This window comes from Thermobia domestica, chromosome 16 (genome assembly GCF_964235325.1).
Source record: "Thermobia domestica chromosome 16, izTheDome1.hap1.1, whole genome shotgun sequence".
Lineage (NCBI taxonomy): Eukaryota > Metazoa > Arthropoda > Insecta > Zygentoma > Lepismatidae > Thermobia > Thermobia domestica.
The window spans coordinates 183,255,356-183,281,559 of NC_137469.1; the positions used below are offsets into that span (position 1 = coordinate 183,255,356).

Sequence of the window (26,204 nt, forward strand, 5' to 3'; positions counted from 1 at the left end):
ACGGGGCTACAATTGACTGAACTACTTAGGTCAGGAAGAGAAGATAGCGAGGAAAGAAAGGTCATTACGAAAATTCAGAAATTAATGCATGAAAGAAGGAAACAAAAATATTAACAACAATTAGATTAAGGAGCGGAATAAAAGAGTAAGAAATAATAATATTCGAAATACAGACTTGTTAAGAAAGAATGGATAAGACAACAGTATGAACAAATAGAAAACAATGTAAATATAGGAAGAGAAGATGTAGTTTATAAGAAAATTAGGACGAACCATGGAGACCAAAGACTAATGTACTAAAAGATAAAGGAGAAAGATTCATAACTGAAGCTAGAGATAACATGAAAACATGGATGGGATATTTATAAAATCTTTATGGAAGTGACAAGCGTTTCGACAAAGTAAAAAACATGTGAGAAGCAGTGAAGACAAAAGGTGATTTCATACTCAAATCCAAGTACGACACAGCATTACAAGACCTAACACATGGAAAAGTTCCAGGTGTAGATGGGATACCAGCAAAAATCGAAACTTCCAGAAAAGCAGAATAGTGGCAGTATATATCAAAAACAGTAGATGGTTAAAAAAAGCAAGAATCATAGAAATATACGCTTACTCACACATGTTTCGAAAATCTTGACAAAAATAATCTACAGAAGACTGGAATCCAAGATAGAAGTAGTAGTAGCAGATGACCAGTTTGGTTTCAAAAAGAAAATCGGAACGCGGGAGTGAGCTCCTTCATGGCTAAGCGGTTAGCGTACGCGCCTTTGGCGTGGGATATCCGGGTTCGATTTCCGGGGGAACTCATTCGGTTCGGATTCCATGTTAACCAGTAGGTCCCGTCTTATATAGCCTCGCTGCTGAACGAGCGTTAAACTTAACTCAACTCAACGAAACGCTGGAAACGATACTTACATTAAGAGGATTAATAGAAGAAAGAATTCGAATTGGAAAAGCAACTTACGTAGCATTTGTGGACTTGGAGAAAGAGTTTATAGTGTAGAATGGAGCAAAATGTCCAGGATTCTGAAGAAATCAAATGTAAACTATAAGAAGTGAAGAATAATATATAATCTGTACAAGAACAGAAGGCAACCATTGAAGTAGAGGGAGAGAGAGAGAGACAGAGAGAGAGGGGAGGGAAAGCAGCAGCAAATCAGAAAGGGGATCATGCAAGTATAATCATTGTCATCAATTTTGTTTAATTTCTGCACTGAAGAAGCAATGAAAGAAATCAAAGACACTCACAGCCCAAGAATAACTGTTCATGAACAGAAAAATACTCACACTGAGATTTGCGGACGATATTGTGATGCTGGCAGACAGTAAAAAAAAAATCAGAGGCAGGTGCCAAGCAGCATATTCAACTGGTCACCAGAAGCAAAAACTCTGTGGTGAAGAAATATTGTGTGAGTAGGTTCTCTCGGGCTTCTCCCGTTTCCTGCCATTTTCGTTATTCCATCATATCATCTATCTCATCATGACAGTCTCATTCAGCCTCGGTGCATAATCATGGGACGTTAAATTCAAGAAAGCAAAACACAAGTTATAAAATACGCAACAAAAGAAACAAGAAAAAAATTAAGATCAAAATAAATCACCTGGTGGAAGAGGTGCACGACTTGCGTTACTTAGGGAGTAAAATAAGAAGCGAGAATAGGTGCAAACAAGATGTAAAATCAAGAGTAGCTCAGGCGAAAAAGGCATTCGAAGAGAAAAACAAAAGCTTCTAATTCGAAGCTAACAAACTAACTCTGTGGCCTGCGGGAACCCGGAGGTTTAATGTCGCGTTCATAAAAGCTCTCCGTTGGCTTCTATTCTTAGCCAACTGGATGCAGTTTCTATTTTGTATTTCTATTTCTGCGAGATCCATCTTAACATTGTCCTCCCATCTGCACCTAGGTCTTCCTAATGATCGTTCTCCGATTGGACTTGCAGTTAAAACCTTGAAAGCGTTCCTACTTTCTTCCATTCTGGCTATATGACCTGCCCACCTGAGCCTTCTAGATTTGATGACTCTAACAATGTTTGATAAACGACATATAAAGTATGCAGTTCCACGTTAAGAAGTTTCCGCCATTACCGATTCCCGTTCCTCTTGGGTCCGAATATTCGTCTAATCGAAAGCTTCAAGATAGAACTGAAAAGAGTGATGGAAAAAGCATATGAATGGAGTGTGGTGTTGTATGAATGTGAGGCATGGGCATTAGGGGAGGAGGATAACAAAGAATGGAGCCTCCTATAGAAATGTGGTGTTATAGAAGGACGTTTAGAATTATACGGGTGGATAAGGTGTCAAATTTAAGGGTATTGGAAATCGTAGAAGAAAAAACTGAGTATACTTAAGAATATTTAAAAAGAACCGACAGGATGACTGGACACATTATGAAACATGAAGGACTCATTCTATTAGCCACGAAGGCAATGGCTGAGGGGAAAATACCTAAAAGAATTTGATTTGTTCTTTACCGTCCCTTTCAGCAGCGAGGCTATACGAGACATGGACCTTCACCTTAATGAGGGATTCAAACCACATGAGCTTCCGCCAGTAATCGGGTCCAGACATCCCATGTTAAAAGGTTCAGTTTGAAATATACAGATCAAATAAATAATGCAAGGTATAGGTAAGAAAAACTATTGGGTCGATGCATAAGTTCGTGCGGTTTTTATATTTTATATTTTATTTTGCTGTTTTGTTAGTTCAAATACAAATACAACATGGACTCGTTAACATATTCTGTGAGTGTAACAATACATTGCATACATTTTACTGTCACTCGCATTAACTCAATCACTCACTGATGTATTCACCTCCACTATCTATGACCTTCTGTCAACGTTCAGGTAGCAGTTCAATGCGTAGCCTATAGAACTGTTTTGATTTTGACGAGAAGAAATCTGTTAACCATTGGTCAAGAGAAGCTTTATCAGGAAACACTTGCCTCCTTAATGTGGTTATAGAGATCAGAGTTGTTGGAATTTTCCCCAGCCCAAAATTCCCCGGTGTTTTTTTTTTTTTCTTTTGGGTAAAACCCACATAAAAAAATTCACAATAAAACCCAAAAAAGCCCACCTCAAAAAATATACTTCAAAACTGGATTGAAATTATAATCTTAATAGGATTATAATTACTTTCTTTAATCGTACTTCTTAGTGTATGCCTAGTTTCAAAATTGGCTTAAAATATGTATTTACCACCAATCAGAATACTATTGAAAACAAAAAAAGGTTGGGAATCATTCGTAGTGAATTTTGTTTGCGCTCGGTCAAATTCGCTGTAACAATGTTCAACTGTAATCTATTATATACAAATGAAAAGAATATTATTTGTACGGGAAAACGGTTAAATCGTTTGGAATAAATTCTTGGATGCAGTTATCACGTACCTCCAACTAGGTTTTTAATCACGTTACTCTGATTAATATTCGTGTTCTATGGGGGGAGGGGGGCGGATGGTCAAAATCTATGCGAAAATCCAAGTATCTCACGATTATGTCAAGCTAAGAAGGAACATTTTTATGTAAACTTCCCGTTAAAAGTACTCGTGTCCCAGTGTTTTTGAAATTTTTCATTTTATGTGGGGAAGGGGAGCATTTTCTGTAATTTGAAAGCGATTTTACTTGTTGTCTCTGATTGCATCACACGGGGAAAGTTAAGCAGTTTGAATTTTTGAACATACAATACTTAGTACATACCATGAGCTGGGATTTTATATTACTTTGATTAAAGGGTGCATCCTAGAAGGAACAGAGGAAGTTTAAAATTTATGTAGAAAAAAAATACAGTATGTCACTGGCACGTCAAGTTAGGAAGAACAGATTCAATATATAAATACCTCACTAAATATAAGAGGACACACTACTTCCTGTTTTTGAAAATTCCAATTTTAAGGGAAGAAAGAGGATGTTTTCTATAATTTCTTTCTTCACATTTAAATCGACGATGTCTATTGTTTGTGATCGCGTCACGGGAAATGTTTGAACAGTTTGAAATGAGTTTCAGAACATAGTACCTACTTCAAAGCTGAGATATTATCATGTAACTTTTCTCAAAGGGCTTAGGGGAAGTGGGAGGTAACTTTCGTAAGGGAGAAGGGGGTTAAAAATTCATGCCAGAATTAGAATTTCTTACTACACTTTCACTGACATGCGTACCCTAAGGGAAGAGGCGGCTCAAACTTTTTCCTTCAATCTAATTCTTCCCGTGCAAAAAACGGGCACTTCAAGCTAGTATGCGGCTACATTTTCTTTGCTTTCGTTGCATACTTGAGTATTAATAAAAAGAGATAAAATGTCTTTCTCCATGTGTCAGTTAATTACAAATCGAGAACGCTTCACTTGAAAATGGAAATTACTAAATATTCATCTGTATCTTCTCAACACCAACGACAATCAGATCGTGGAATTAACCATGTGACATGGGGATCGTGGTTAATTCTTCTTGCGTATCTGATGGAGTTTGTGAAGCACAGTACAATTATTGTATGTCACAAAACCCCTTAATCATAAAATCTATTGTAAGAAACCAAATTGGCAACTGAAAATGAGAAAAAAAAAAGTCAATTTCCAACATTTCAGTTTTTTTTTTTTTTTTTTTTTTTTTTTTTTTTTTTTTTTTTTAAACGACTTTTACTTCTGGAAAAACAACATCCATTAAATAAAGCCATTTTTTATCTTTGGATTCTGAACTTGAGGTACTATCCCAGGTATTTGCCTGGCGTGTTTTGAGTGAAACTCATTGCGAGTCTCTGAGATTTGAATCATAAGTGTAAGAGGAGTTTTTATTCCTACTCTGTATTACATAAAATTATTCATCTCTTTGGTACTCTAGAAAATTGTGTACTTCCTTCTTTCTAGAAATCGAAATACAAGCGAGTGTCAATTGTGCAAAGTGTACCTCATGAGATTTCACGAATTCCTTGGGCATTTTTCTTTTTAATTTTTCTTTCTTTTTTTGTTATTTCTAAGTTGAGTTCAATATCGCATGAATATGCCGCAGGACTAAGAGAGACGATGATGATATGGATAATAATGATGGCATGATGCAAGTGGGAGGAAACGGGAGAACCCCGAGAAAACAGATGCACACGATGTTTGTCCATCATAAAACGCTCTTGGTGGAAGCTGGGATCGAACAAGCAACCCGCGCCAGACGTGAACTATCGTAGTCTTACAAGAGAATTCTGTAGTTTCATGTGTATGGTAGAACATATATGTTTAAATGGTATATTAAGTAGGAATATGGCGTTAAATATACGTATAAAATTTAATAAAACCCAATATTACCCAATAAAACCCAGTGGGCTGGGATTTTTAAAACCCTGTTCGAGATAGGGCGGAAAATGGACATCTGAGGAGGTAAGGTCAGGGGAATACGGAGGATGAGGAAGTGGTTTCCAGCCAAGTTAAACAATTACATCTTTGGTCAATTTCGCCGTATGCGGACGAACATTATCATGGAGTAATAAGACTGGTTGTCCCGGTCTTTTGTTTTCAACAGCAACAGCAAGCTGTCTTAGGTGGTCACTATACACAACAGAGGTAATCGTTACGATTTTCGGAAAAAGTTCATGGTGAAAATTGCCATCTTTGTTCCACCAAACACACAACATGATTTTATGTGGATGGTCACCAACCTTGGCACGGACACTTTTTTTTTTTTTTTTTTTTTTTTTTTTACATGGACTGAGCCACTCTTTTCTCTTCTTCATGTTGACATACAGGCATCATTTCTCGTTACCTGTGACAGTGTTCGAAAGGAATACTTTGTGCCTATCACAAGCCAACCGATGCTGGGCAAGCAATGACGAACAGATGTTTACTCGTTGATTTATGTTACTGTCACTTAACACATGTGGTACCCATATAACCAATTTCTGTACCTTACCCATCGAATGTTACATTCAAAAACTTGCGCTATTTCTCGCGTTCTTTGACGAGGATTCTCATGAAGCAACTTATTCAAGCGATTTTCGTCAAAATCTGAAGGTCTTCCAGAACGTGGATTATCAGACAAGTCAAACCATCCTGCTCGAAAACGGGAAAACTATTTCTGTGCTGTTCTTTCAGCAACTGCTTCATTCCCGTACACTGCACAAATTGTTCTCGCAGCTTCTGCTGCACTGGATCCTCTGTTAACTCGAAGAGTAAAATGTGACGGAAATGATCGCTTTTGTCAACTTAACATTCCATATTAGTTTGTCTGAAATATATACAATACGTTCATAATAAATGAAGAAAACCTGTGTTTCACAACACACAAACTCCAAACTACGGTAAAACAACGGAATAACGATAAACAATCGCTTCACGCCGCATTGTTGCCAATCCAAAAGAAAACAGCACGAACTTATGCATCGACCTTATACATGGAGATAAAACAAAGTCTAGCCTCAGGACAGGGAAGAGCAAAAAGCTGTGTCGAACTAATCGAAAGGTTGCGGACCTGAAAAGGAGACTGTAACATATATCACGATTTTCCTAGAACCTTCAGAGTTCACTTAGTGAATCTGTACCTTTTGTTTGCGACGACAGACACAGAAAATCTGATTCGAAATTTCAACAGACATTTTACGAGGATTTTGGATGTTCATCTGTCCGTCTGTATTTACAAAAGCCTAAGAAGCTACATCAAAATCAAATCAAATTTTAAACTTTCTATGAAGACGTGGGGGGGGGGGGATTTACTCCTTAAATTAATACGTAGTATCTAATTCAAGATGAAAATGTCAGTTCCTGTTCATGTTCTATCACTGAATAAACTCTCTGACCTACGCACATTTCACCTTTTACGACGACAAATGAAGAAATTTTCAAAATAATGACAAGATTTCATTTATAAATAAGTCATATTTCATTAACAGCACGATACTATTCGTTTCACTCGAAAAAATGAAAACATTTTTTTCTTTACCACTTAAATTCGAACTTGTAGAAATCGTAGTTTACCGATGGGAAGCAATTTAAGATTTTTTCATACAAAACTAATAATAAATTCCTCAAATTTCATTTACAACTTTGCAAACTGGCATGATATATGATTAAATTCTACTTCCAATCACATGTATGATTATGATATTGATTTTAAATATGTTCGTGCGTGAAACAAACTTCTGGTTATGTTGGTGCAAAATCCATACTCCATCACAGTTAGTATAAGGTCCGTACATGTTAAATGAAGCCGGCACCCTAGAGAGAATTCTGAAAGTTTACGTAGGGTGTTCATTAAAGATTTCCTCTGACCTACTTACAGTTGAATGAGATAAACGAAATTTGGTACAGGCATTAGTCCTCTATATAGGAACCTCCAATGGCAACACACTTTTCCTATCGCTTATGTACTTGTGGAGACATGATTTGAAGAATTTCGCAGAATGTTCCGGAAGTCATGATTTAATTCCATAAATCAACTTTCATCGTCTTAGGAATGTTTTCCCTTCAAAACATGACTTCATGGTTGGGAAGAGGTAAAATGAATAGTGCAAGGTCAGGAGAGCATGGGGGTGGAGAGAGATTTCATATCCGCAGGATCGTACTTCTGTCTGAGCAACAAGCTAGTTGTGACCTGGAGTGTTGTATTGAAGGACGAATAACTTTGGTTAGCGTTCCATGCCTCTTGGTTTAGATGGAATCCCGTAATTTTTGCAGCAGTGATGCGAATTCTGTCGAGGAATTTGAAGCTTAAAATATACAAAACGATAATCATGCCTGTTGTTCTGTATGGCTGCAAAACATGATCACTTACTCTGAGGGAAGAACATAGACTGAAAGTATTTGAGAATAAGATCCTGAGACGAATTTTCGGACCCTAGAGGAATGGCGGAAACTTCATAACGGGGAACTACATAATTTATATGGTTTACTCAACATTGTTAGGGTCGTCAAGTCTAGGAGGCTTAGGTGGGTGGGTCATGTAGCTACAATGGAAGAAAATAGAGACGCTTTCAAAGTCTTGACTGGAAGACCAATCGGAAAACGACCATTAGGAAGACCTAGGCGCAGATGAGAGGACAATATTAAGATGGATCTCGCAGAGATTGGAATACAAAGTAGAAACTCGATGCAGTTTGCTAAGGATAGAAGTCAGTGGAGAGCTTTTGTGAACGCGTCATTGAACCTCCGGGTTCCATAGGCCATAGAGTTAGTTAGTTAGTTAGTTAGATGCATAGTGTGTCCCTGTAATTGTGGTACCCTTCGCGACGAAACCAACCATCACTACTCCATTCTGGTATCAAACGAATGTCAGCACGATCTTGCCCGTTAAGAGCTTGGACCTTATCTCTGGGCGATAGTAATGGACCTATTTTCCTCCTGAGTTATTATTCTATACAAAAAGTCCTCCTGGTTTTCATGGTATAGGGCCAAAAGTTACTGGGAGCAAGTGACACGTTCCTGGTTTTGGAAAGGTGTAAGTAGCCAGGGAAGCCATCAGACAGACCCCTTATGCGTAACTAAATGCTCATGGATTATTTTTCCCCACAGACCCCAAGCTTATCTTGACATCTTCAGCTAGTCGGCGAACGGTTATGCAACGATATTGCAAGACGGAGGCTTTTACTTGCCCACATGGCGTTTTCAATGACGGACTGAGGTCGCCCGGGAACGGGGGACGTTTCTAAACAAGTCCAACCGACGATATCAATGCTTCACAATGCCATATGATGGGGCTTCCTCTCCATAGTCTCTTTCATCACATCATATATTTACGTATGTATGCAGTCTCTGAAGTACAAACGTGAACAGCGCTCGGACTTCACTTGGATTCCTATTTACACTTTCTTCCACTGTAGTGCACGTAACAAAAAATGTTAGGAATTAAAAGATGAAATTTTCCTCATAATCTATACATATGCATTATTACATATGTAAAATTTCAGTATTCTACACAACTACGATCAGGTCAAGGGAAGTCTTTACGATCAGGTCAAAGGAAGTCTTTAATGAACCTCCCACGTACTTTGAATGTCGTTAGTGATGTGGTGTAGTAGTTGATTCTTATACACACCTGAATCATCAGCAGCTGGGTTGAAAAGCAGAAAAAGTGTTGTATCTGTGGCTTCAATTCAGGCTGTGTCTTATACAGCAGACAATTATTCAACATCGTTAAAGTCCTGCAATAAAATTGAAGTGCAATAACGAAAATAAAACTTAAATTAAAATAATGTACTTCAACAATGACACGGCATGTTTTAAAATTCAGACATACTTCATAGAAATTTATAAATCAAGTATTACTTGAAATATGCTAATGAATATGGGAAGTATATTGATAACATCCGAAGAGTAAATTAGACCTTTGTAAGTTGCATATACAGTACCGCTCAAAAGTTTCCGAAGACCCTGGATTTTTGTACGCATCTACTGTGATCCTATTATTTTCGCACGAGAACTTTACCACCCTGTATGAGAGGTACTCCTGCCTATAGCATCAAATTTGATGACAGTTGAATCGAGGTCTGAGAGGTACTGCAGATGATATGTCAAATCAAAATCCTTAAAATTGAAACCCAAAAAAGATAATTTGATATAGATATTGCATAATACAAACAAAAGTGTGGAAGGAGAGGCAAGGTATTAGTTTAGTTTGGAAACTGTAGACATTGAGGGTCAATGTAGTGACAAAAATTTGAAAGAGAAAGTAACTTCCCACATTTTGCAGTTCTTTATAGCTTGTTGATATGCTAACGTTTAAAACGCCAAAATTACCACAGTTTGAAAAGTGTTTACGATGGTTTCGTATGCTTCATTGTTGCTCGTTGAAATAGTAAAGACGAGCATTACATATACGCTTCCACTGAGCGACAATTAATCAGAGAAGGATGCATATTGACTCTCGTAAACTTTTTTTTTTCAAAGAATGGAGTTTTTAGCTTTTTTTAAACGCCAGCATATCTATCAGGTATAGAAAAACTGCAAAATTTGGAAAACTACTTTCTCTTTCAAATTTTTGTCACTGCACTGACCCTCTATGTTTACACTTTCCAAACAAAACTAATATCTTCCCTCACTTTTGTTTTTATTATGCAATATCTATATCAAATTGTCTTTTTTGGTTTAAATTTTAAGAATTATAAATTGACATATCATCTACAGTACATCTCTGACCTCAATTCAACTGTCGTCAAATTATATGCTTTGAGCAAGAATACATCTAATGCAAGGCAGTAAAGTTCTCATGCCAATATAATAGGATCGCAGTAAATGCTCACACAAATCCCGGGTGTTCGAAAACTTTTGAGCGGTACTGTACGTCAAAAGTTTTCACAACAGAGCTCTTTAACTTTCTAGTCAGCTAAAAACCTACCACTCTGCTGTTAAGTGTTCACAAAGGACTATGACTGGTCAGATGCACGTAAATCAACTGGTTAACACAAGCACTGTGAGGTTACAAATACACTTTTAAAAAAAGGTTCTCAACACATACGTTTCGCATTAAAAATTTAAGTTGCAATTTTGTACAATGATAATACGAGAAGCAGTCAAAATTTTTCGGAGTGATGCAATTATAATGAATCTTTTATAGTACAGTCCTTATTGAATTTGCCTATTTATGAATTTGAGAAGTGTAAACAAGTTCTAACAGGCAGTGTACGAGAAGTACAGGTGAACGGAGGAGTGTGTGTGATGATCAGTTGGCAATGCATAAACATCAAGTTCATGAGCAAATTGGGGAAAATCTGCTTTAGAGTCTTTGATAGCCTTAAAAACAGTTTAACACCATCAAATGTTTGGCTTTTACCAAAGCTAAAAATGACCCTTAAAGGTACCTGTTTTGCCACCGTAGAAGAGATCAAAATGAAATGAAATTTTTAAGTTTTACGTCCCACGGTTATGCTGGTTAGGCTACAGGAGACGGTGATGATGAGAAATGAATGAAATGGTGGAATAAAGAAAGTGGGAGGAAACGTGAGAACCCCGAGAAAACCCATGTACACGGTATTTGCCCACCACAAAGTCCACACGGTGCGAGGTGGGATCGAACCAGGGAGCCCAAACACCGGAGGTGAACGCTCTACCACTGAGCCACCGCGCCCCCCTAAAGTGCACAAGAGCAGGACACGAAGGGGCAAACGTATGGCTAGAGGGAGAGAAAATGGAAGACGTTAAGACGTTCCCCAATTTAGGAAGTTTAATATCCTCGGACGAAAGAAGTAAGTTCCAGAATACCGCAGGCTAAACAAGCATTCAATAGGAAAAGAGGGATACTGACATCAAAAAAAGGTGTTTTTTGGGCCTTCAAAAACGATTTATTAAGACCCTGGTATGTAGCGTAGCGTTTTACGGATCAGAAACGTGAATATTGAGAAAAGCTGAAATATCCAAGCTGGAAGCATTTGAAACGTGTTGTTGGCGCAGAAAGCTGCGTACAGCATGGACCGAAAGGAAAAGGAATGAAGACGTACTAAAGGAAGCTAATGAAGGATGACAGATCATCAAGATAATAGGATAAAGAAGAAACAGCATGCTTGGTCATCATATTCGGCATTCCGATTGAATCACCGTGTTGATAAAAAGTAAGACAGAAGAAAAACCTGGAAGAGGAAGACCAAGGATAGAATATGTAGATGCAGTTAGAAGAAGAGACCTTATCAAACTATAAAACAGCTTTCCGAAGGGAGAGAAAAGTTTTAACATTTCCATGTTGCCCACCAACGTATGGCTGAGGTGAGAAAGTGGAAAACTTTTCTAGTTCTTGCAAAATAATGTTTCATGAAACTGTTACACTGTAAGAATTTCCACTGTGACAAATTAATATCTCGACCTCAATTGTTCCTTCACCACATATACGGTCCAGTTCTTATCCACCACGTCGCAAATATTTCACGTAACATATATTTTAAGTGCTAAACAAATTATAAACACTCTTAACTCCTACAATTAGTCTTAATACTTGTACTCACCTTGAAACAGCATCCCTCTGTGCCTCCTCAGATTGTTTACCACAAAACGTTGCTTTGCTTACTAGAAGCATCACCTGCAACACAAGTGACACCGTCAGAGGGAAATTACCAATTAATTTCGGCAGCTGAGCTGTCACAAGTCTCTGCATTTTTCTGTTTGGAACTCCAAAGAAGATAACATTGCCAACTAAGTCAAAGCCTCGTCTTCCAGCTCTTCCTGACATCTGGTGGTACTCCAAAGAGTTAAGAAATGGACTGTCTCCTGCAACAACAACTGTTTTACAAGGCATGTGGATGCCTAAGGCTAGTGTACCTGTAGCGAACACAACTCGCAAAAACTTCATTCTGAAAAGCATTTCAACACATCCTCTCTTCTTAGCAGTCAAACCACCATGGTGATATGCGTAACCTCTTTTCAGAGCGTTAATGAAAGTACTAGCATCCAATTCTTCTTTTAGTTCAAACTCTGAAAGGTCATCCTGATTATCCCGGGCTCTCCGGGTGAATGTCAATCTCTCTTCAATGTAGCGTAAATCTTCGGTGTTAGAAAATTCTCCTGTTCTCAACGTGCAAGTGGGTAGAATGGTTTTGTCCAACAGCTTGCTTGTTTCAAATCGTCGCGTATCATTACTTCTTTCTTCTTGTATATGTAATCTGCTTATATCTGTATTTATATCTTTTTCCTTCCTAGTGTAGAACTCAGTCAGAAATGTACTCATATGCTGACAAAGGACTCTATTATACGAGAAAATTAACGCCGGAAGCATATCCTCTGCACGCAATTTTTCTACGAAATGTACAATTTCATCTTGTATGAAATCTTCACCGCATTCTTCCTTATATGGTTCTATGTCAATCCCTGCGTTACTTCCAAGGATCGACACAACTTCTGTAAACTTATCTTCATGATCTCTCGCCCATTGTAGCATTATCTTCCTTAGAAAACCTTCATATTGCTTTACCTGGGATCGTAACAGAAAACCAGTTTTAGACGATGATAACAAATAAGTATCTGGATTTAGTTTCTGGATTTCGCTGTTTCTTGGCCATACACTCTTCATCACATCATATAACTCGAGAGCTTCACTGCATGACAAAGATATGTGATCAGGAATTCCTTTATGCTGTTGAACGACAGTACTATTCAATAAAGAATAAGGATGCAAGGGTTTATATTTGCGTTCTTTCATAATATTCCCGCTGCTATCTCTATAACCGTCAGAGGAATACAGAAATTTGCATAAGTCAGCATGTCTTTCTTTGTGGATCACTAGCTCTACCTTATACGCAGAATCGGGTTTTCTACATTTATCAAGAACATCTCGTTCCTTCTTAAACAGCTGTCCTTCTTGTAACCAGCAATGTAAATCTTCTGGGTTACGAATTGTTGCCGATAAAGCTAAGAAAGGGCACCTGATCAGCATCATTATACGTTCCCACACTGAGCCATCTGTCTGACCACCTAAGCAATGAACTTCATCGAATATTATGTACTGTAGTCTTTTAACCCAATCATACTGATGAGGTGAGAGCAAAAGTATTTCTAAGCATTGCGGTACTGTGATGAGAATTTGACAGTTGAGAGCATTTTGCCTATAATCTCTTGTAAATACTCCATATACAGCCATGTTAGGACGCATTCGTTTCGCGCCGAAACGTGTGCAAACTGTTGCAGCCACTTGATTTACTAGAGCTTTCGTTGGTGATACATACACTACCACTCCATCGTCACTTTCTCTTAGCACTTTCTCCATACAATAATAAGAGGCGTAGGTCTTCCCCGAAGATGTAGGAGCAACTATCAGAGCTGACTGATGATTATCAACAACATCCAATAGTTTTCTTTGCCAAGCATCTGGTATGAATTCCTGAACTCGTGGATCAGGATCGCTTTCCACACTTCGATCTAATAAATGACCCAAACACTTCAACTGAAAGCGAACTAGAGACATCTCCAACGAGAGACTTTCATTGATGTTCTCTGTTCGTTGCAAAGACCATAGATCCAACATCTCATTGAATCCAAGCGCTTGCAAATATTTGGCAATCTCTTTCTCTTCCTCTATTTCTAGAGAGTTTCTATGACCTTTCAGTAAAGCCCTAATGGCAAGAAATAGTTGCTCAGCAGCCATTGTGTTTCTACTCTGCTTGTCCTTATTGCATTCTTCACTCCACAATGAATAACACATGCGAGCTTTGTATAAAAGAGCCCTTTTGATACAACTGGATGATTCTAATTTCTCTAATAATTCATTTACCTCGGAAAGGACTCGGTCTTGGTCGCCTTGGTTGTGCTTCAGAAAACTATTGATGGCCATTTCAACATCATCAAGCATTTTTCGTTCTCTTTTCTCACGATTTATCTCAGTCCTTTTCTCTCTTGCGGATAACCCCTTCCCTCGTTTATCAGGACTTCCTACCCCCGTTGACTTGCTAAACATTTCTGGTGGGAGTGGGTTTATACCCAAATTCATTCCGTATTTGAACATGAATCTATTGTATACTTCTTGTCGGCTTTCTATCCATCGTCTTTCTTGTTCTGTACGGCAATGTGCAACAGAATGAGAATTTTCCTTTATCCTTTCAAATGCATTGGTTATAGGCTTTCCAGAATGCCAATGATATTTCTCACAAAAATCTGCATCACGTGCAACCAGCTCCAATACAGTGGGATCTGTGTGTTGTAAACTAACTAAGTAATCTGACTGCAAAAAATCTTCACCGAACTCAAGGTAAAGGGGGCTGCTACTAGGCAAAAGAGCGTCGTTCCCTTTTATATCTCTCGTTGTATTCGAACTCATCAATGTGTTGACACTTTTCATGGATAGATCTTCAGCAACAGTTTCATCTGTTTCCTCTTTTTTGTCTGCCAGATTTCTTTGCGATACTTGTTCTGTGCCAACACTGTTTAGATCCGAAGCAATTTTGTTTGTACTTTTGTCAGAAGTACACAGAACCTTGTTTGATATGATAGGATATTTTGAAATTCCTTTTCCAAGCACTACGCTCAATTCTTCCACACAGAATTCATACTTAAGTTGGTTCCCCTTGTTCATGATATTTTCTTGTGTATTTAGAAAACTACTTTCTAACACCGCTAAAAAATAGATAAAAAATATGCCATGCCATATGTCACTAATTCTCTTCATTTCATCTTTACAACTTAAACCAAATTTTTCCAAACATTGCAAAGTCTTAGTCATGTAATATTGTATTCGAGTAATAAAAACATCTACACTTCTGGGAACTTCGACCGTTGGCATCTTAACTCCACGGAATCTCAAGGGCATTGTTGCTAATACACAGTTACAAGCTATGAATGTACGCACTAAATCAACACTTGCATCAGGTGTATGTCGAATGTAAAGAAATGAACTTAAAATAACTACAGTTTCCATATTTCCTTTCACACGCAGCTTTTCATACACAGAAAGAAAACCATTGTCCTTATCAGGATATTCACTCCCACTATTGGTCCAACAACTCACATGTTTCTTTCCTACGGAATGAAAAATTTGTCGAATCTTCTCCCTGTGTTTCCTCACGAAAGACATGCGCTCTACAGAAATATGATGACCCTTCAAATCCGAGACACCAGGGGTTAGATCAGCTAAATCAATACAATTCAACCCACACATCACAACTGCATATAGCAGATTCTCGTAAAGTACAGATTTCAAGTTCACATCCTTACAGGTAGCTGCAAATTTCATTAACATAAACGTAGGCTTAAAACGGAAAATATGAGTCACAAAATCACTATCCCAGATTCCATTAAATACATACACGTGAAATGGCGTATTATATTTAAAATGGAGCATTACGACAATTCTTGCCAAATTTACCATTGGCTCATTTTCCCATACTTTCTCCCACGATCTGAAGAAAACCAAGTGAAAGATTCCGCCTCTTCTGACAAACAACTGCAACCGTCTTTCACAGAGGTACACAAGATGAAGGGTTTGTCCTCCACAAGCAAAAGAAAAATTGCAGTCTGTAAATGCATCTACAAGAAGAGAATCCCCATCCACCAGAAATATCTCGCTGTCAGAGAACTCGTTTGTTATATCTACAAACTGAGGTTGAACAGACTTTTTGTAAAGATACTTTAATTCCTTGTACGTCAAAACAGTTGCGGCTCCTGATGATCCTATTTGCTGGTTCAGTTGTTTAGCCTAAAATGAAAGAATATTTTATTTCTGTTGTCATGACCCGGAAATAAATATCTCCTAATTAAACACAAACTCCATTAACTACCAATGAATTGAGGAAAAGTTTTATAAATCAAATTTCAAATATGCATTTGATAGCACTCAGTATTTAGTAAGTGTAAGTGTATATGACTAGACCAGGCCGCAAAATTTTCGGTCGCCATTGGCGACTAGAAATTTAGAGCTAGCGACCAGTGTTTATTAGGAATGGTTTCTGCCTGAACTCACAGGGCTGCGCAGTTTCTGTTTTGCACGAAAGTAATTGTCACTGAGTGGAAGAAAACACGAAATGTGAAGTCTTCACAACGGACATGGAGTATGAAGTCTTCAAACGTAATTCGCTCCTGCTTTCCCACCCTTAATCGAAAGATATAAGATATTTTAAACATGTATATGAATTGTCCAATTCAAAATTGATTATCCTGAATCTAATTGTCTGGTATTGAAATGATCTCTTTCTTTGTCAAACCAAAGGCCTTGGGGAAGGGGGGGGGCGAGGGGCTCTCTTGTACGTTGAGAGATACTGGCGACCATCCTTTTGGGATTGGCGAGTGAGTCTGACTCTGAAATTTTGCGCCCTGGACTAGACCATATAAAGATTTAACGTCATGTGTATCAGAAGTGTCTAGCTTACTACGAACTTACTCTGTTACTATTTTTATTATTATTATTATTTAGATATACACTGTCGTCTTATGTTGCGGAGAAAAAGGTGAGAAACAAAATGAATAAATACTGGAATTTTTTTAGTTGGTTGAAGTTTCGTGGCCCTTTGGGGGGTTGATTGTTTTAAATCAAAGTGATTTAAATTGGATTTTTTTTTTTTAAAAAAACAATGATTTAAATCAAATTTATTTGACAATAAAAGGCAGCATTTCTGCCCACTCTTGAAAACTAATCGAATGTCAAGTCTAAAACTAAGATTCTAATCCGTACTATGTGATGCTACAATCTCAATAATGCAAGTTTAAGAGCCTGACATACTAAAGATAATACAAAATTTACCATTTTTCTTTGGCTTGTTTTTCATAAGTGAAAGGAGATAATAAAATGCAATTTACCACAATCATAGGTAATGTTATTCTACAACAGAAAATATGAACCTTCAGAATTTTTAGTGTTGCCATCCATAGAAATTACAGTGTCGCCAGAATAACATTTCCCCAAAATAAGTTAAGGCAGCAACTAGAGGAACAAACTCAACTGCATTTGATTACGTATCACGTTGTTTTGGTATTCTGTGAACTAAACTAACTAACTCTATGGCCTATGGAACCCGGAGGTTCAATGCCGCGTTCACAAAAGCTCTCCACTGACTTCTATCCTTAGCCAACTGGATCCAGTTTCTACTTTGTATTCCTCCATCTGCGCCTAGGTCTTCCTAATGGTCGTTTTCCGATTGGTTTTCCAGTCACAAGACTTTGAAAGCGTTCCTACTTTCTTCCATTCTGGCTACATGACCTGCCCATCTAAGCCTCCTAGACTCGATGATCCTAACAATGTTTGGTAAATCGTATAAATTATGTAGTTCTCGTTATAAAGTTTCCGCCATTCCCCATTCCCGTTCCCCTTGGGTCCGAATATTTGTCTCAGGATCTTGTTCTCAAATGCGTTCAGTCTATGTTCTTCCCTCAGAGTAAACGACCATGTTTTGCACCATACAGAACACCAGGCGATTATCCTTTTATATATTTTAAGCTTCAAATTCCTCGACAGAATTCGGGACAAAAGATTTTGAACTGAATTCTGTTAACTATTTAAAAAAAAAAAAAAAAAAACATTATTATTTAATTTTGATAACTGTATGTTAAAACTATTTTGTTTATTACAAACTAAATACAACTATTATTTCAAAAGTAGTTTACAAGATTCCAAAACAACATGATACGTAATCAAATGCAGTTGAGTTTGTTCCTTTAGTCGCTGCCTTAACTTAGATTTTTGGGGAAATATTACTCTGGCAACACTGAAAATTCTTGAGGTTCATATTTTCTGTTGTAGAATAACATTATTTATGATCGTTGTAAGTAGCATTTCATTATCAGGTATGAAAAACAAGCAAAAGAAAAATACTAAACTTTGTATTATTTTTAGTAAGTTAGGCTCTTAAACAAAAATATCTAACTTTTTAACATTAACGTTAATGGCACATGAATTTTGACAATATGCTTAATTTCATTTTGTACAGAAGACATGAGGAGAAAGCTTGAATCTATTTAACATTCAATACTTACAAGTGGGGCCGCCGTGGCTCAGTTGTAGAGCGTTCACCTCTGGTGCATGGGGTTCTTGGTTCGATCCCAGCTCGCATCAAGTGATCTTTGTGGTGGACAATCACAGAGTGCGTGAAGTTTTCTCGGGGTTCTCCCGTTTTCTCACACTTTCTTCATTCCACTATTTCATTTATTTCTTATCATCACCGTCTCCTTTAGCCTAGCCAGCATACTGTGGGACGTAAAACAAAAAGATTCCATTCCAATTCACTCATATTGAAATTACAGCATTTATATCATAGAGTGCCAATGAGCAAGCTCCGATATTTATTACATGAATCTTTGCTACTTCAAAATGTTCTCATTTTCTATAAGTTGGCAACTTTTTAACAGAACCGATGGTGGTCGATATATACAGGTTTCACTATATTAGCAAACGAAAACAACTTTATTATTTCTATCGTTCCTGAATACAGCTTGATCTTCAGCCACGGATAATCTGCAAAGATCAAAGTTCGATTCCAGGTGAAGGCTCATGTGATTCTGATTCTACATTAAACATGTATCAAATAGCCTAGGTGCTGAAAGAGATATTAAATTTGGAACCAACCAACCAAAATAACACATACTGTATTTGTGCGAATATAGGCCATACTTTTTTCCTAAATTTTGGTTTGAAAAATCAGGTGTGGCCTATAATCGAAATTTTCTCCCTCAGATCATAAATCATCAATTTCAAAATGACATGTACACGCAGTGGCGTATTTACGATTTTCTTTCGGGCGGGGGCTTTGCTAACTTTCGAGGAGGGCTTTGCCTGAAAATGTGAGAATTCTGCAAGATATTTCATATACTTTACTATAGTAAGATTTCGGGGGGGGGCTTAAGCCCGGAAGCCCCCCCCCCTAAATACGCCACTGTGTACACGTATCTTGTGGGCTGAAATTAATACCATTACAAGTTAATGCAGCTACGCTTGTGAACCATCAAAGACTTAAGAAGAAAACAGCAGAAAAAACACCTTGTTCGCAAAAATTGTTACCTTCATTGGCTACCGGTAACATTACACTGGCACAAAAAGCACTTATACACTTAATACTTCAAGTAACAGGAATACGTATCTTTGTTATACAGTATATATAATATATATAGAATATCTATATACAGTAGCTGTTCTTGAATAAAAAGAAAAGGAACTGTTTCAGCTTGTTTGTACCCACCCAAAACATGCACAATCACTTCCCATCATTTCAGCATCACCAGCGTCTGACACTTCACCCTCGTTAGACGATCCAGAATGCTGGTCAGAGCCACTATCACAAAGAAGTCATCTCCTTAAGTGACCCTTAGTTATGCGAGAGTTAAAGAAGGAGAGAGATATATTTCAAAGTACTGTCTAATTGAACTTTCTCGTAAATTTAGTACCGCGGCCTATATTCGCGTAAATACATAAATATTTCTGCAATATAAAGACATTATATATATACAGTAAAACCTGTCTTCAACGGACCCTTTATTAAACGGAAAACTGTCTTAAACGGAAATATTTCACGGTCCCATGAATTTTGGAGATCAAAACGTGTAAAAGTCCCTTCATTAAGCGGAAAGTGTGTTACGCGGACAACGGAAAGAAAAATAAACATTTAAGGAAAATTCTGAGTTCCGGACTACAGCATTTAGATGTTTCGACATTCTGTGAGACATATACATTACACTGTCTGCGATAAAATGTTCGTTCTTTTGTTAAATATTTCTGGACAGTGTTGACCTTCCCCAACCACTACTCATATTCACCCCCACAAATTGTCCTTAATCCCCGCAACTTAATCAAGAATCATACGGAATGTCGGAAAGAAGAAAACGAGATAGAGGAAGAAGAGTAATACGATGCCGAGTTCGAAGAAGAGTGTAGAATAAATACATATCAAGATGCTCTCAGAAGTTGAAAGGAACTGCAAAAATTTGCCTTACGGAAAAATGATTCTGTTTCACTTAGTATAATTTCTCAGGCTAAAGTGTATGCGGAAAGTCAAGCAGCCAAGCAGCAATGTACACAGAAAACCCTGCTTGGTTATTAGAAAAATAAAGAAAACGTGTGCATAATATATTTTGTATTCATTTAAATTTTTTTGTGTGTATTTATTCATAGAAGAAAGAAGTACTGTAATCGAACAATGTACGTACAGCAATATATTTTCTTAGTATGCCCATTTATAAGCATGTATTTGAAAAAAAGAAAGGAGAGGTCTACCTCCACTAAGCGGAAACCTGACTTTAACGGAAATTTTTGCAAGTCCCGCTCGATTCCGCTAAAGACAGGTTTCACTGTATATATATATATATATATAAACTTGCCATTCGAACTATATGATTTAAATGTTGTAATTTCAACTTGCTAATTACCTATAAAACGCTACAGTACAAGCTGGTCTGGTAGTTTACACGCCCTTGTTGCACCTTATTCCGAGTTCGATTCTCGGTTGGAGCATAATCAAATTTGAAGACATAATGATGGTTCGGATTTTATCCTAAACTGTTGGTCCACGTTTCATATACAGCCTAGAAATGAAGTCTTCAAGGTTTATGTGTCTTGAGGCTAACGGAGACGGAGTGAATGATTATGGAAGAATCAGTAGAATGGGAGTGTGGGAGGAAAGGGAAGTATCTTAAGAAAAAGTAAAGGGACTACCTTGAGAAAATACACGGGTACGATGTTCCACACGAGAAACTTACTTACCTAACGCTACGCACCACATGTAAGGGTTCTACTACTCAGCAATCGCCCTCTCTCCTCTTCCTTCAGGTGTTAAAAAGAAATGTTGAACTTCCATAAATAAACACTGAACACCAGAGATGCTTGGACATCTTGAAATGAAATCTGTAAGTTTTACGTCCCACGATTATGCCGGTTAGGCTAAAGGAGACGGTGATGATGAGAGATGAGTGAAATGGTGGAATGAAGAAAGTGGGAGGAAACGGGAGAACCCCGAGAAAACCCACGAGCACGGTGTTTGTCCACCACAAAGTTCACTTGGTGGGGGCTGGGATCGAACCCGAGCTTGGACATCTTATTCGGCACTCTGATTAGATCACCGTGTTAACAGAGGAAAGGACAGAAGGAAAACCAGGAAGAGGAAGACCAAGGTAGAATATGTAGATGCAGTTACGAAGAAGAGACCTTATCAAAGTATAAAACAGCTCTTCCAAGAGAGAAAAAAAGTTTCAGAGTTTTCATGTTGCCCACCCACGTATGACTGAGATGAGGAAGAAGAAGAAGAAGACCAGGGAAGCATGGAATTCAATCACTACAACAGAACAAGTAGCTGTGTCACGTATACAGTTCAGTTTCAATGGCATGATACTTGCTCAATATTGAAGCCTGAAGATCTGGTAGACTTCTACCAGTTCCGCTTTTAGTACAAAGATTAGAGTGAGATAGAAAATACTCTGGGGACACTTAACTGATTACAAAAAACTGCTTCTAGCTATCTATTATTGTATTTTTAACGTTCCACGATTATGCAGCGAGGCTAAGGAAGACGGTGTAAGCATGGATGATAATAGTAGAATGACGAAATTCGGAGGAAACGGGCAATCCAGAGAAAACCCACAGACACGGTGTTTATCCACTACAAAGCCCACTTGGTGGGAGAAAGGATCGAACAAGGGATCCCACAAGCCAGAGATGAATGCTCTACCACTCAGTCCAGGTGGCCCATGTTATCTATTACCGTTTTAACTCTAAAGTGGTTCATTTGTGTCACTTCCGGTTTCAATAAAGGAATAAGATGATACCTATTCTTAGAACGCTAAATCGATTACAAAAAATTCAACTCCGGTTATTTGTTATCGTTTTTGCTCTATGTAAATAAGTACTGAAACCGAAAGTTGTAGTGAATTTGTATCATTTCCGGTTTTAATACAGTTCAGGATCGAGATAAAAATTTTATCATAAAATGTGCCTTCTTTTGACAACCAACTGCAACAACCTGTTGTAACTATCTATGATCATTTTTGCTTTATAGTTAACAACATTAAAATCGGAAATGGTTGATTTCTACCACAATTAGTTTGAGTATTACATCCATCAAGCAACTCAATTCCTGAATTTTAATCCTCTATACTTTGGTCGAAATTGATGGTCACCAACCAAGTAGTTCTTCAGATTTACGAACGAACGGACAGACGGTGTAAATATATGAAGGGGTTTTGGTAAACCAAACTCCTTAAAATGGAAATTCATGGAAAAGTCTTTCTCAACCAGTGAACAGAAAACTATACAGTACGATAATAGTATCTTCTTTAATTTCAACATTTTTGCCCCAAAGGAACTTTCAATATATAAATATATATTGGGTGTTCTAAAAATGACACCCACAGACCATTATTCTAAAAGTCAAAATAGAACTATATATATATATATATATATATATATATATATAGTGGCGGATCCAGGATATGATGAAGGGAGGGGCTAAACCATAATTTGCCGTTTTATCCAGTGTAAAGCAGAATTCAAGCCCATTTTATCCAGTGTAAACCTGAGCGTCAGGGGGGGCTATAGCCCCTTAGCCCCCCCCCTGGATCCGCCTATATATATATATATATATATATATATATATATATAATGTCCCATCTTTATAACAGAGGAACCAAGAGAGGGAGAGAAGCGAAGCTTTGCACAAAGCAACTATACGAAGGGGGACATCTATCCATATATTAGGTAACATCACAAGATGAACAGTGTTGAAAACTCAATATAAAGTTATGTTTTTTTAAAAATAGAATGACCTAAATTTAATTTCATAATTCGAATCAGCAATGAAAACAAAAACGAAAGAGATGACACTCGCAGATCAGTGTTGCATACTTTTTGAGAAATAATGTTAAACATGTGTCAAATTTAAACGCCTTTAACATACACAACGAATGAAGTAGTAACTATTTGTGCACATTAAATACTGGGAAGAACTCTTTAAGATGACTTCAAGTTTAGAAAGATTAGTTAAACAGTTTTGCCACAACAGAAGAGAAAAAAAAGTTGAGTTTGGAAATAATGGTTTAAAATTTATAGAGCAAATCAGTGTCATAAGGAGCATTGTCACGACCGAGATATTCGGTACTTTGTAAAAGCTGAGAATTTTGTGCTGTACAAGATGATAACGCTGTTTCAAAATTCCCTGTTTTCCCTCAGAAATCGTGAAGAGACGATTAAAATGAAATAAAACATAAATGAATGGACATACATTGACATGAAATCCACTTGAGTTCTTGAAGGGACTAATTAAACGTAATGTTGTGGATATAAATGGTTCTTGAGATAGTAATACGAATTCATATTTCAACAACATAATACAAATACGTTTACGAGAGTTACCCAATAGTTACTTTCGTGCGGTGAATATACTTATTATCGTGCAACTTTAGGGGAGTAATATCGAAACAATTCAATATTGTATGTAAATATTACCGACTTGTTACCATTTCTTTTTTAAACACGAATGAATGAAATAAGTAAGTTTTTTGCAACTGAAGCAATAAAAAGGATGGTTTCCAAGCACAATTTCTTTGGCTGCGTGGTAGCTGGTGGGTGTAACCAAGAAAATTACTCACTTCCTTCGCTTGGTAACACACGTCTAAGGGGATCATACGAAAGCAATGTTCAAAAAATTCTACAGACAAAAAATGCAAGAAGTCATTATAACTGCTATGCCGATGATCGCTAACAAAATGGTAAATATTGCTTTGCGTTGGCACAATCCATATCGGAATGGTCCCCCAAGTCTCTCATATTACTCATTAGGTCATGAAACAAATTTCTTTGTGTGGTATACTTAGTAACAAAAAATTTTTTAAATCATTGGCTCTAAATGAGTAATTTTTTATTTATTATTATTTTGCTACCATATTGTAAATCTCTGCAAAGGTTAGGTATTTGAGTTGTAGCCTGTATGCACCAATGAAATAGGGATTATTCTGGAAATACATAATTATATTTACCATAAAATTCGTGTATTTTTTACATTTCTACTTTGCCACCAGCATGCCAAACTGCATGTTATTTTCTTTATTTGTCAGCTCATTTAATGAATTTGTAGTTACAATTAATCGAATAAGTTCGAAACGCGATACTGCCTTTTATGTGAAGCCTGACATAATGTTTTAAGCATATATTTAGGAATATTTCTAGTGCAGGTTTACTATTGCCGCACCACTCGAAATAATTGTTAAAATTACAATTCTTTCACAAATTTCTTCTTATTGTTTACTAAATGATTTGCGCTGGGCAACATGAAAATATCTCAAATGGCATAGTAAAATTTCAAGGGGACCATCATAATCTATTGTTGAAAAATTAAAATTCTTCTAGGATTTGCGTGTAAATACGGCGTTCGGATGTATGCATAAAAACTGCAATGCAAAAAACACGAAATAACCTGTGCCAGGAGGCCACTAGAAAGCACGAATGCTATCTAACCGAGTCACGGTAGGGCGCAGCTCGAGGGCCCGAGCTCTAGCGAGGGATTGCGTCCGAAGGGAGCAGGTGTGACAGCAAAGGTTGGTATATGCAAAAATGAGGATATTGAAAACAAGTTTATTTTGGCAATGATATGAGTTTCAATAGCACTTGTCACGGTTTCATACTAGTAGCGTTCCACTTGTAACCATAAAATACAACTTCTGTACACTGTGCACAAATACAGCACCGTCGGAAAATTGTTAATATAACCATCTTTCATATGCACTCACTTATTTTATCCGTAGTAAAGTACTTGTAAGAATTTTACACTAGTAACTCTACACTTGTAGACATGCAGGTGTATTACTTTGTATTTAATTCTATCGCTTGCAGAAATTTTTTCTTTATAAATATGTGTTTTCATGCGAAGTATGTAATTTTACCTGTAAATCTTTCAAATTCTGGTGAGCCAAAAGTAAAGCAGCACCATATTTCTTATAAATTCAAAGGTAAATAAATTGACTAAAATGCAAGTAGTAGGAAAAAGTAAGACTGACGTAATGTACTATACACAGGCTCACGCACAACAATGCCTGATACATTTAACTTACGTAATATAGTGCTGATGGGGTTCACTAAAATTTTACTTAGGTGTGTTTTCTTTGTTTTTGTTCTTGAACATAAAATATGAGGGGATACGGCCGTTTCGGTGTAGGATGTTTCGGTGTAGGACGTTTTGGTGCAGGGCGTTTCGGTGTAGGACGCTTCGGTGTACGGATGTCTCGGTGTAAGGACATTTAGGTGTGAGGCTGGTTCGGTGTAAAAGCTCCAATGTTTACACCGAAACGCCAACTCTTCAAAATGAAAATTATTCGTTAGGGAGAAATAAATTCATGAAGTAGAAAATATAAATTAATAAATAAAATAAAAATTAAATGCTGCTGTAATTGACAGGGGTTACTTATTTATAGTGAGTCCCCTCGCTTCACTTTATGTCAGAACTTCTTATATCCTCAAATGTTATAATTATAAATTGATTGGGAAAACGTTTTATGGTAATGATATATAGTAAAAAGTGTGTGATGCATAAACATTGTGTACACCACACACACCTTATTACGGCAATAACTGTGCACAAATCGCAAAATACTGCACAATCTTTGAAAGGAAATTTTCAAACACAGGCGGTTTTTCTTCCAAATAACCGCTTTTATATCATGCATACCCAATAAGATTAGCAAATCTAGGAGAAGAAAACTGATTATGAATCAGAGTTGGGATCTTAATTATATTATTACGGAGATATAAATTAGTGTTATAGTTGTAGAGGACAGTGTCAGAAAAAAAGCCTCAAGAAAATTTTTAACGGCCTGAAGAACACAAGAAGAGGCTGAATCCTACCAGTTGTTCCTGCAGAA

The 26,204-nt window shown here is 37.2% G+C and overlaps 1 protein-coding gene across 2 annotated transcripts in view; it reads right to left on the minus strand.

The window, feature by feature from the left end:
* Positions 1 to 26,204, minus strand: part of LOC145673540 (putative ATP-dependent RNA helicase DDX60) — a 140,423-nt gene that overhangs the window by 60,443 nt on the left and 53,776 nt on the right. For both annotated transcript variants that reach the window (XM_081743342.1, XM_081743343.1), the window contains exons 4-5: positions 11,903 to 16,077; positions 9,007 to 9,112 (exon numbers count right to left, since the gene is read on the minus strand). In XM_081743342.1, coding sequence (XP_081599468.1) covers positions 9,007 to 9,112; positions 11,903 to 16,077 — 4,281 coding nt within the window. The remainder of the gene's footprint in view (positions 1 to 9,006; positions 9,113 to 11,902; positions 16,078 to 26,204) is intronic.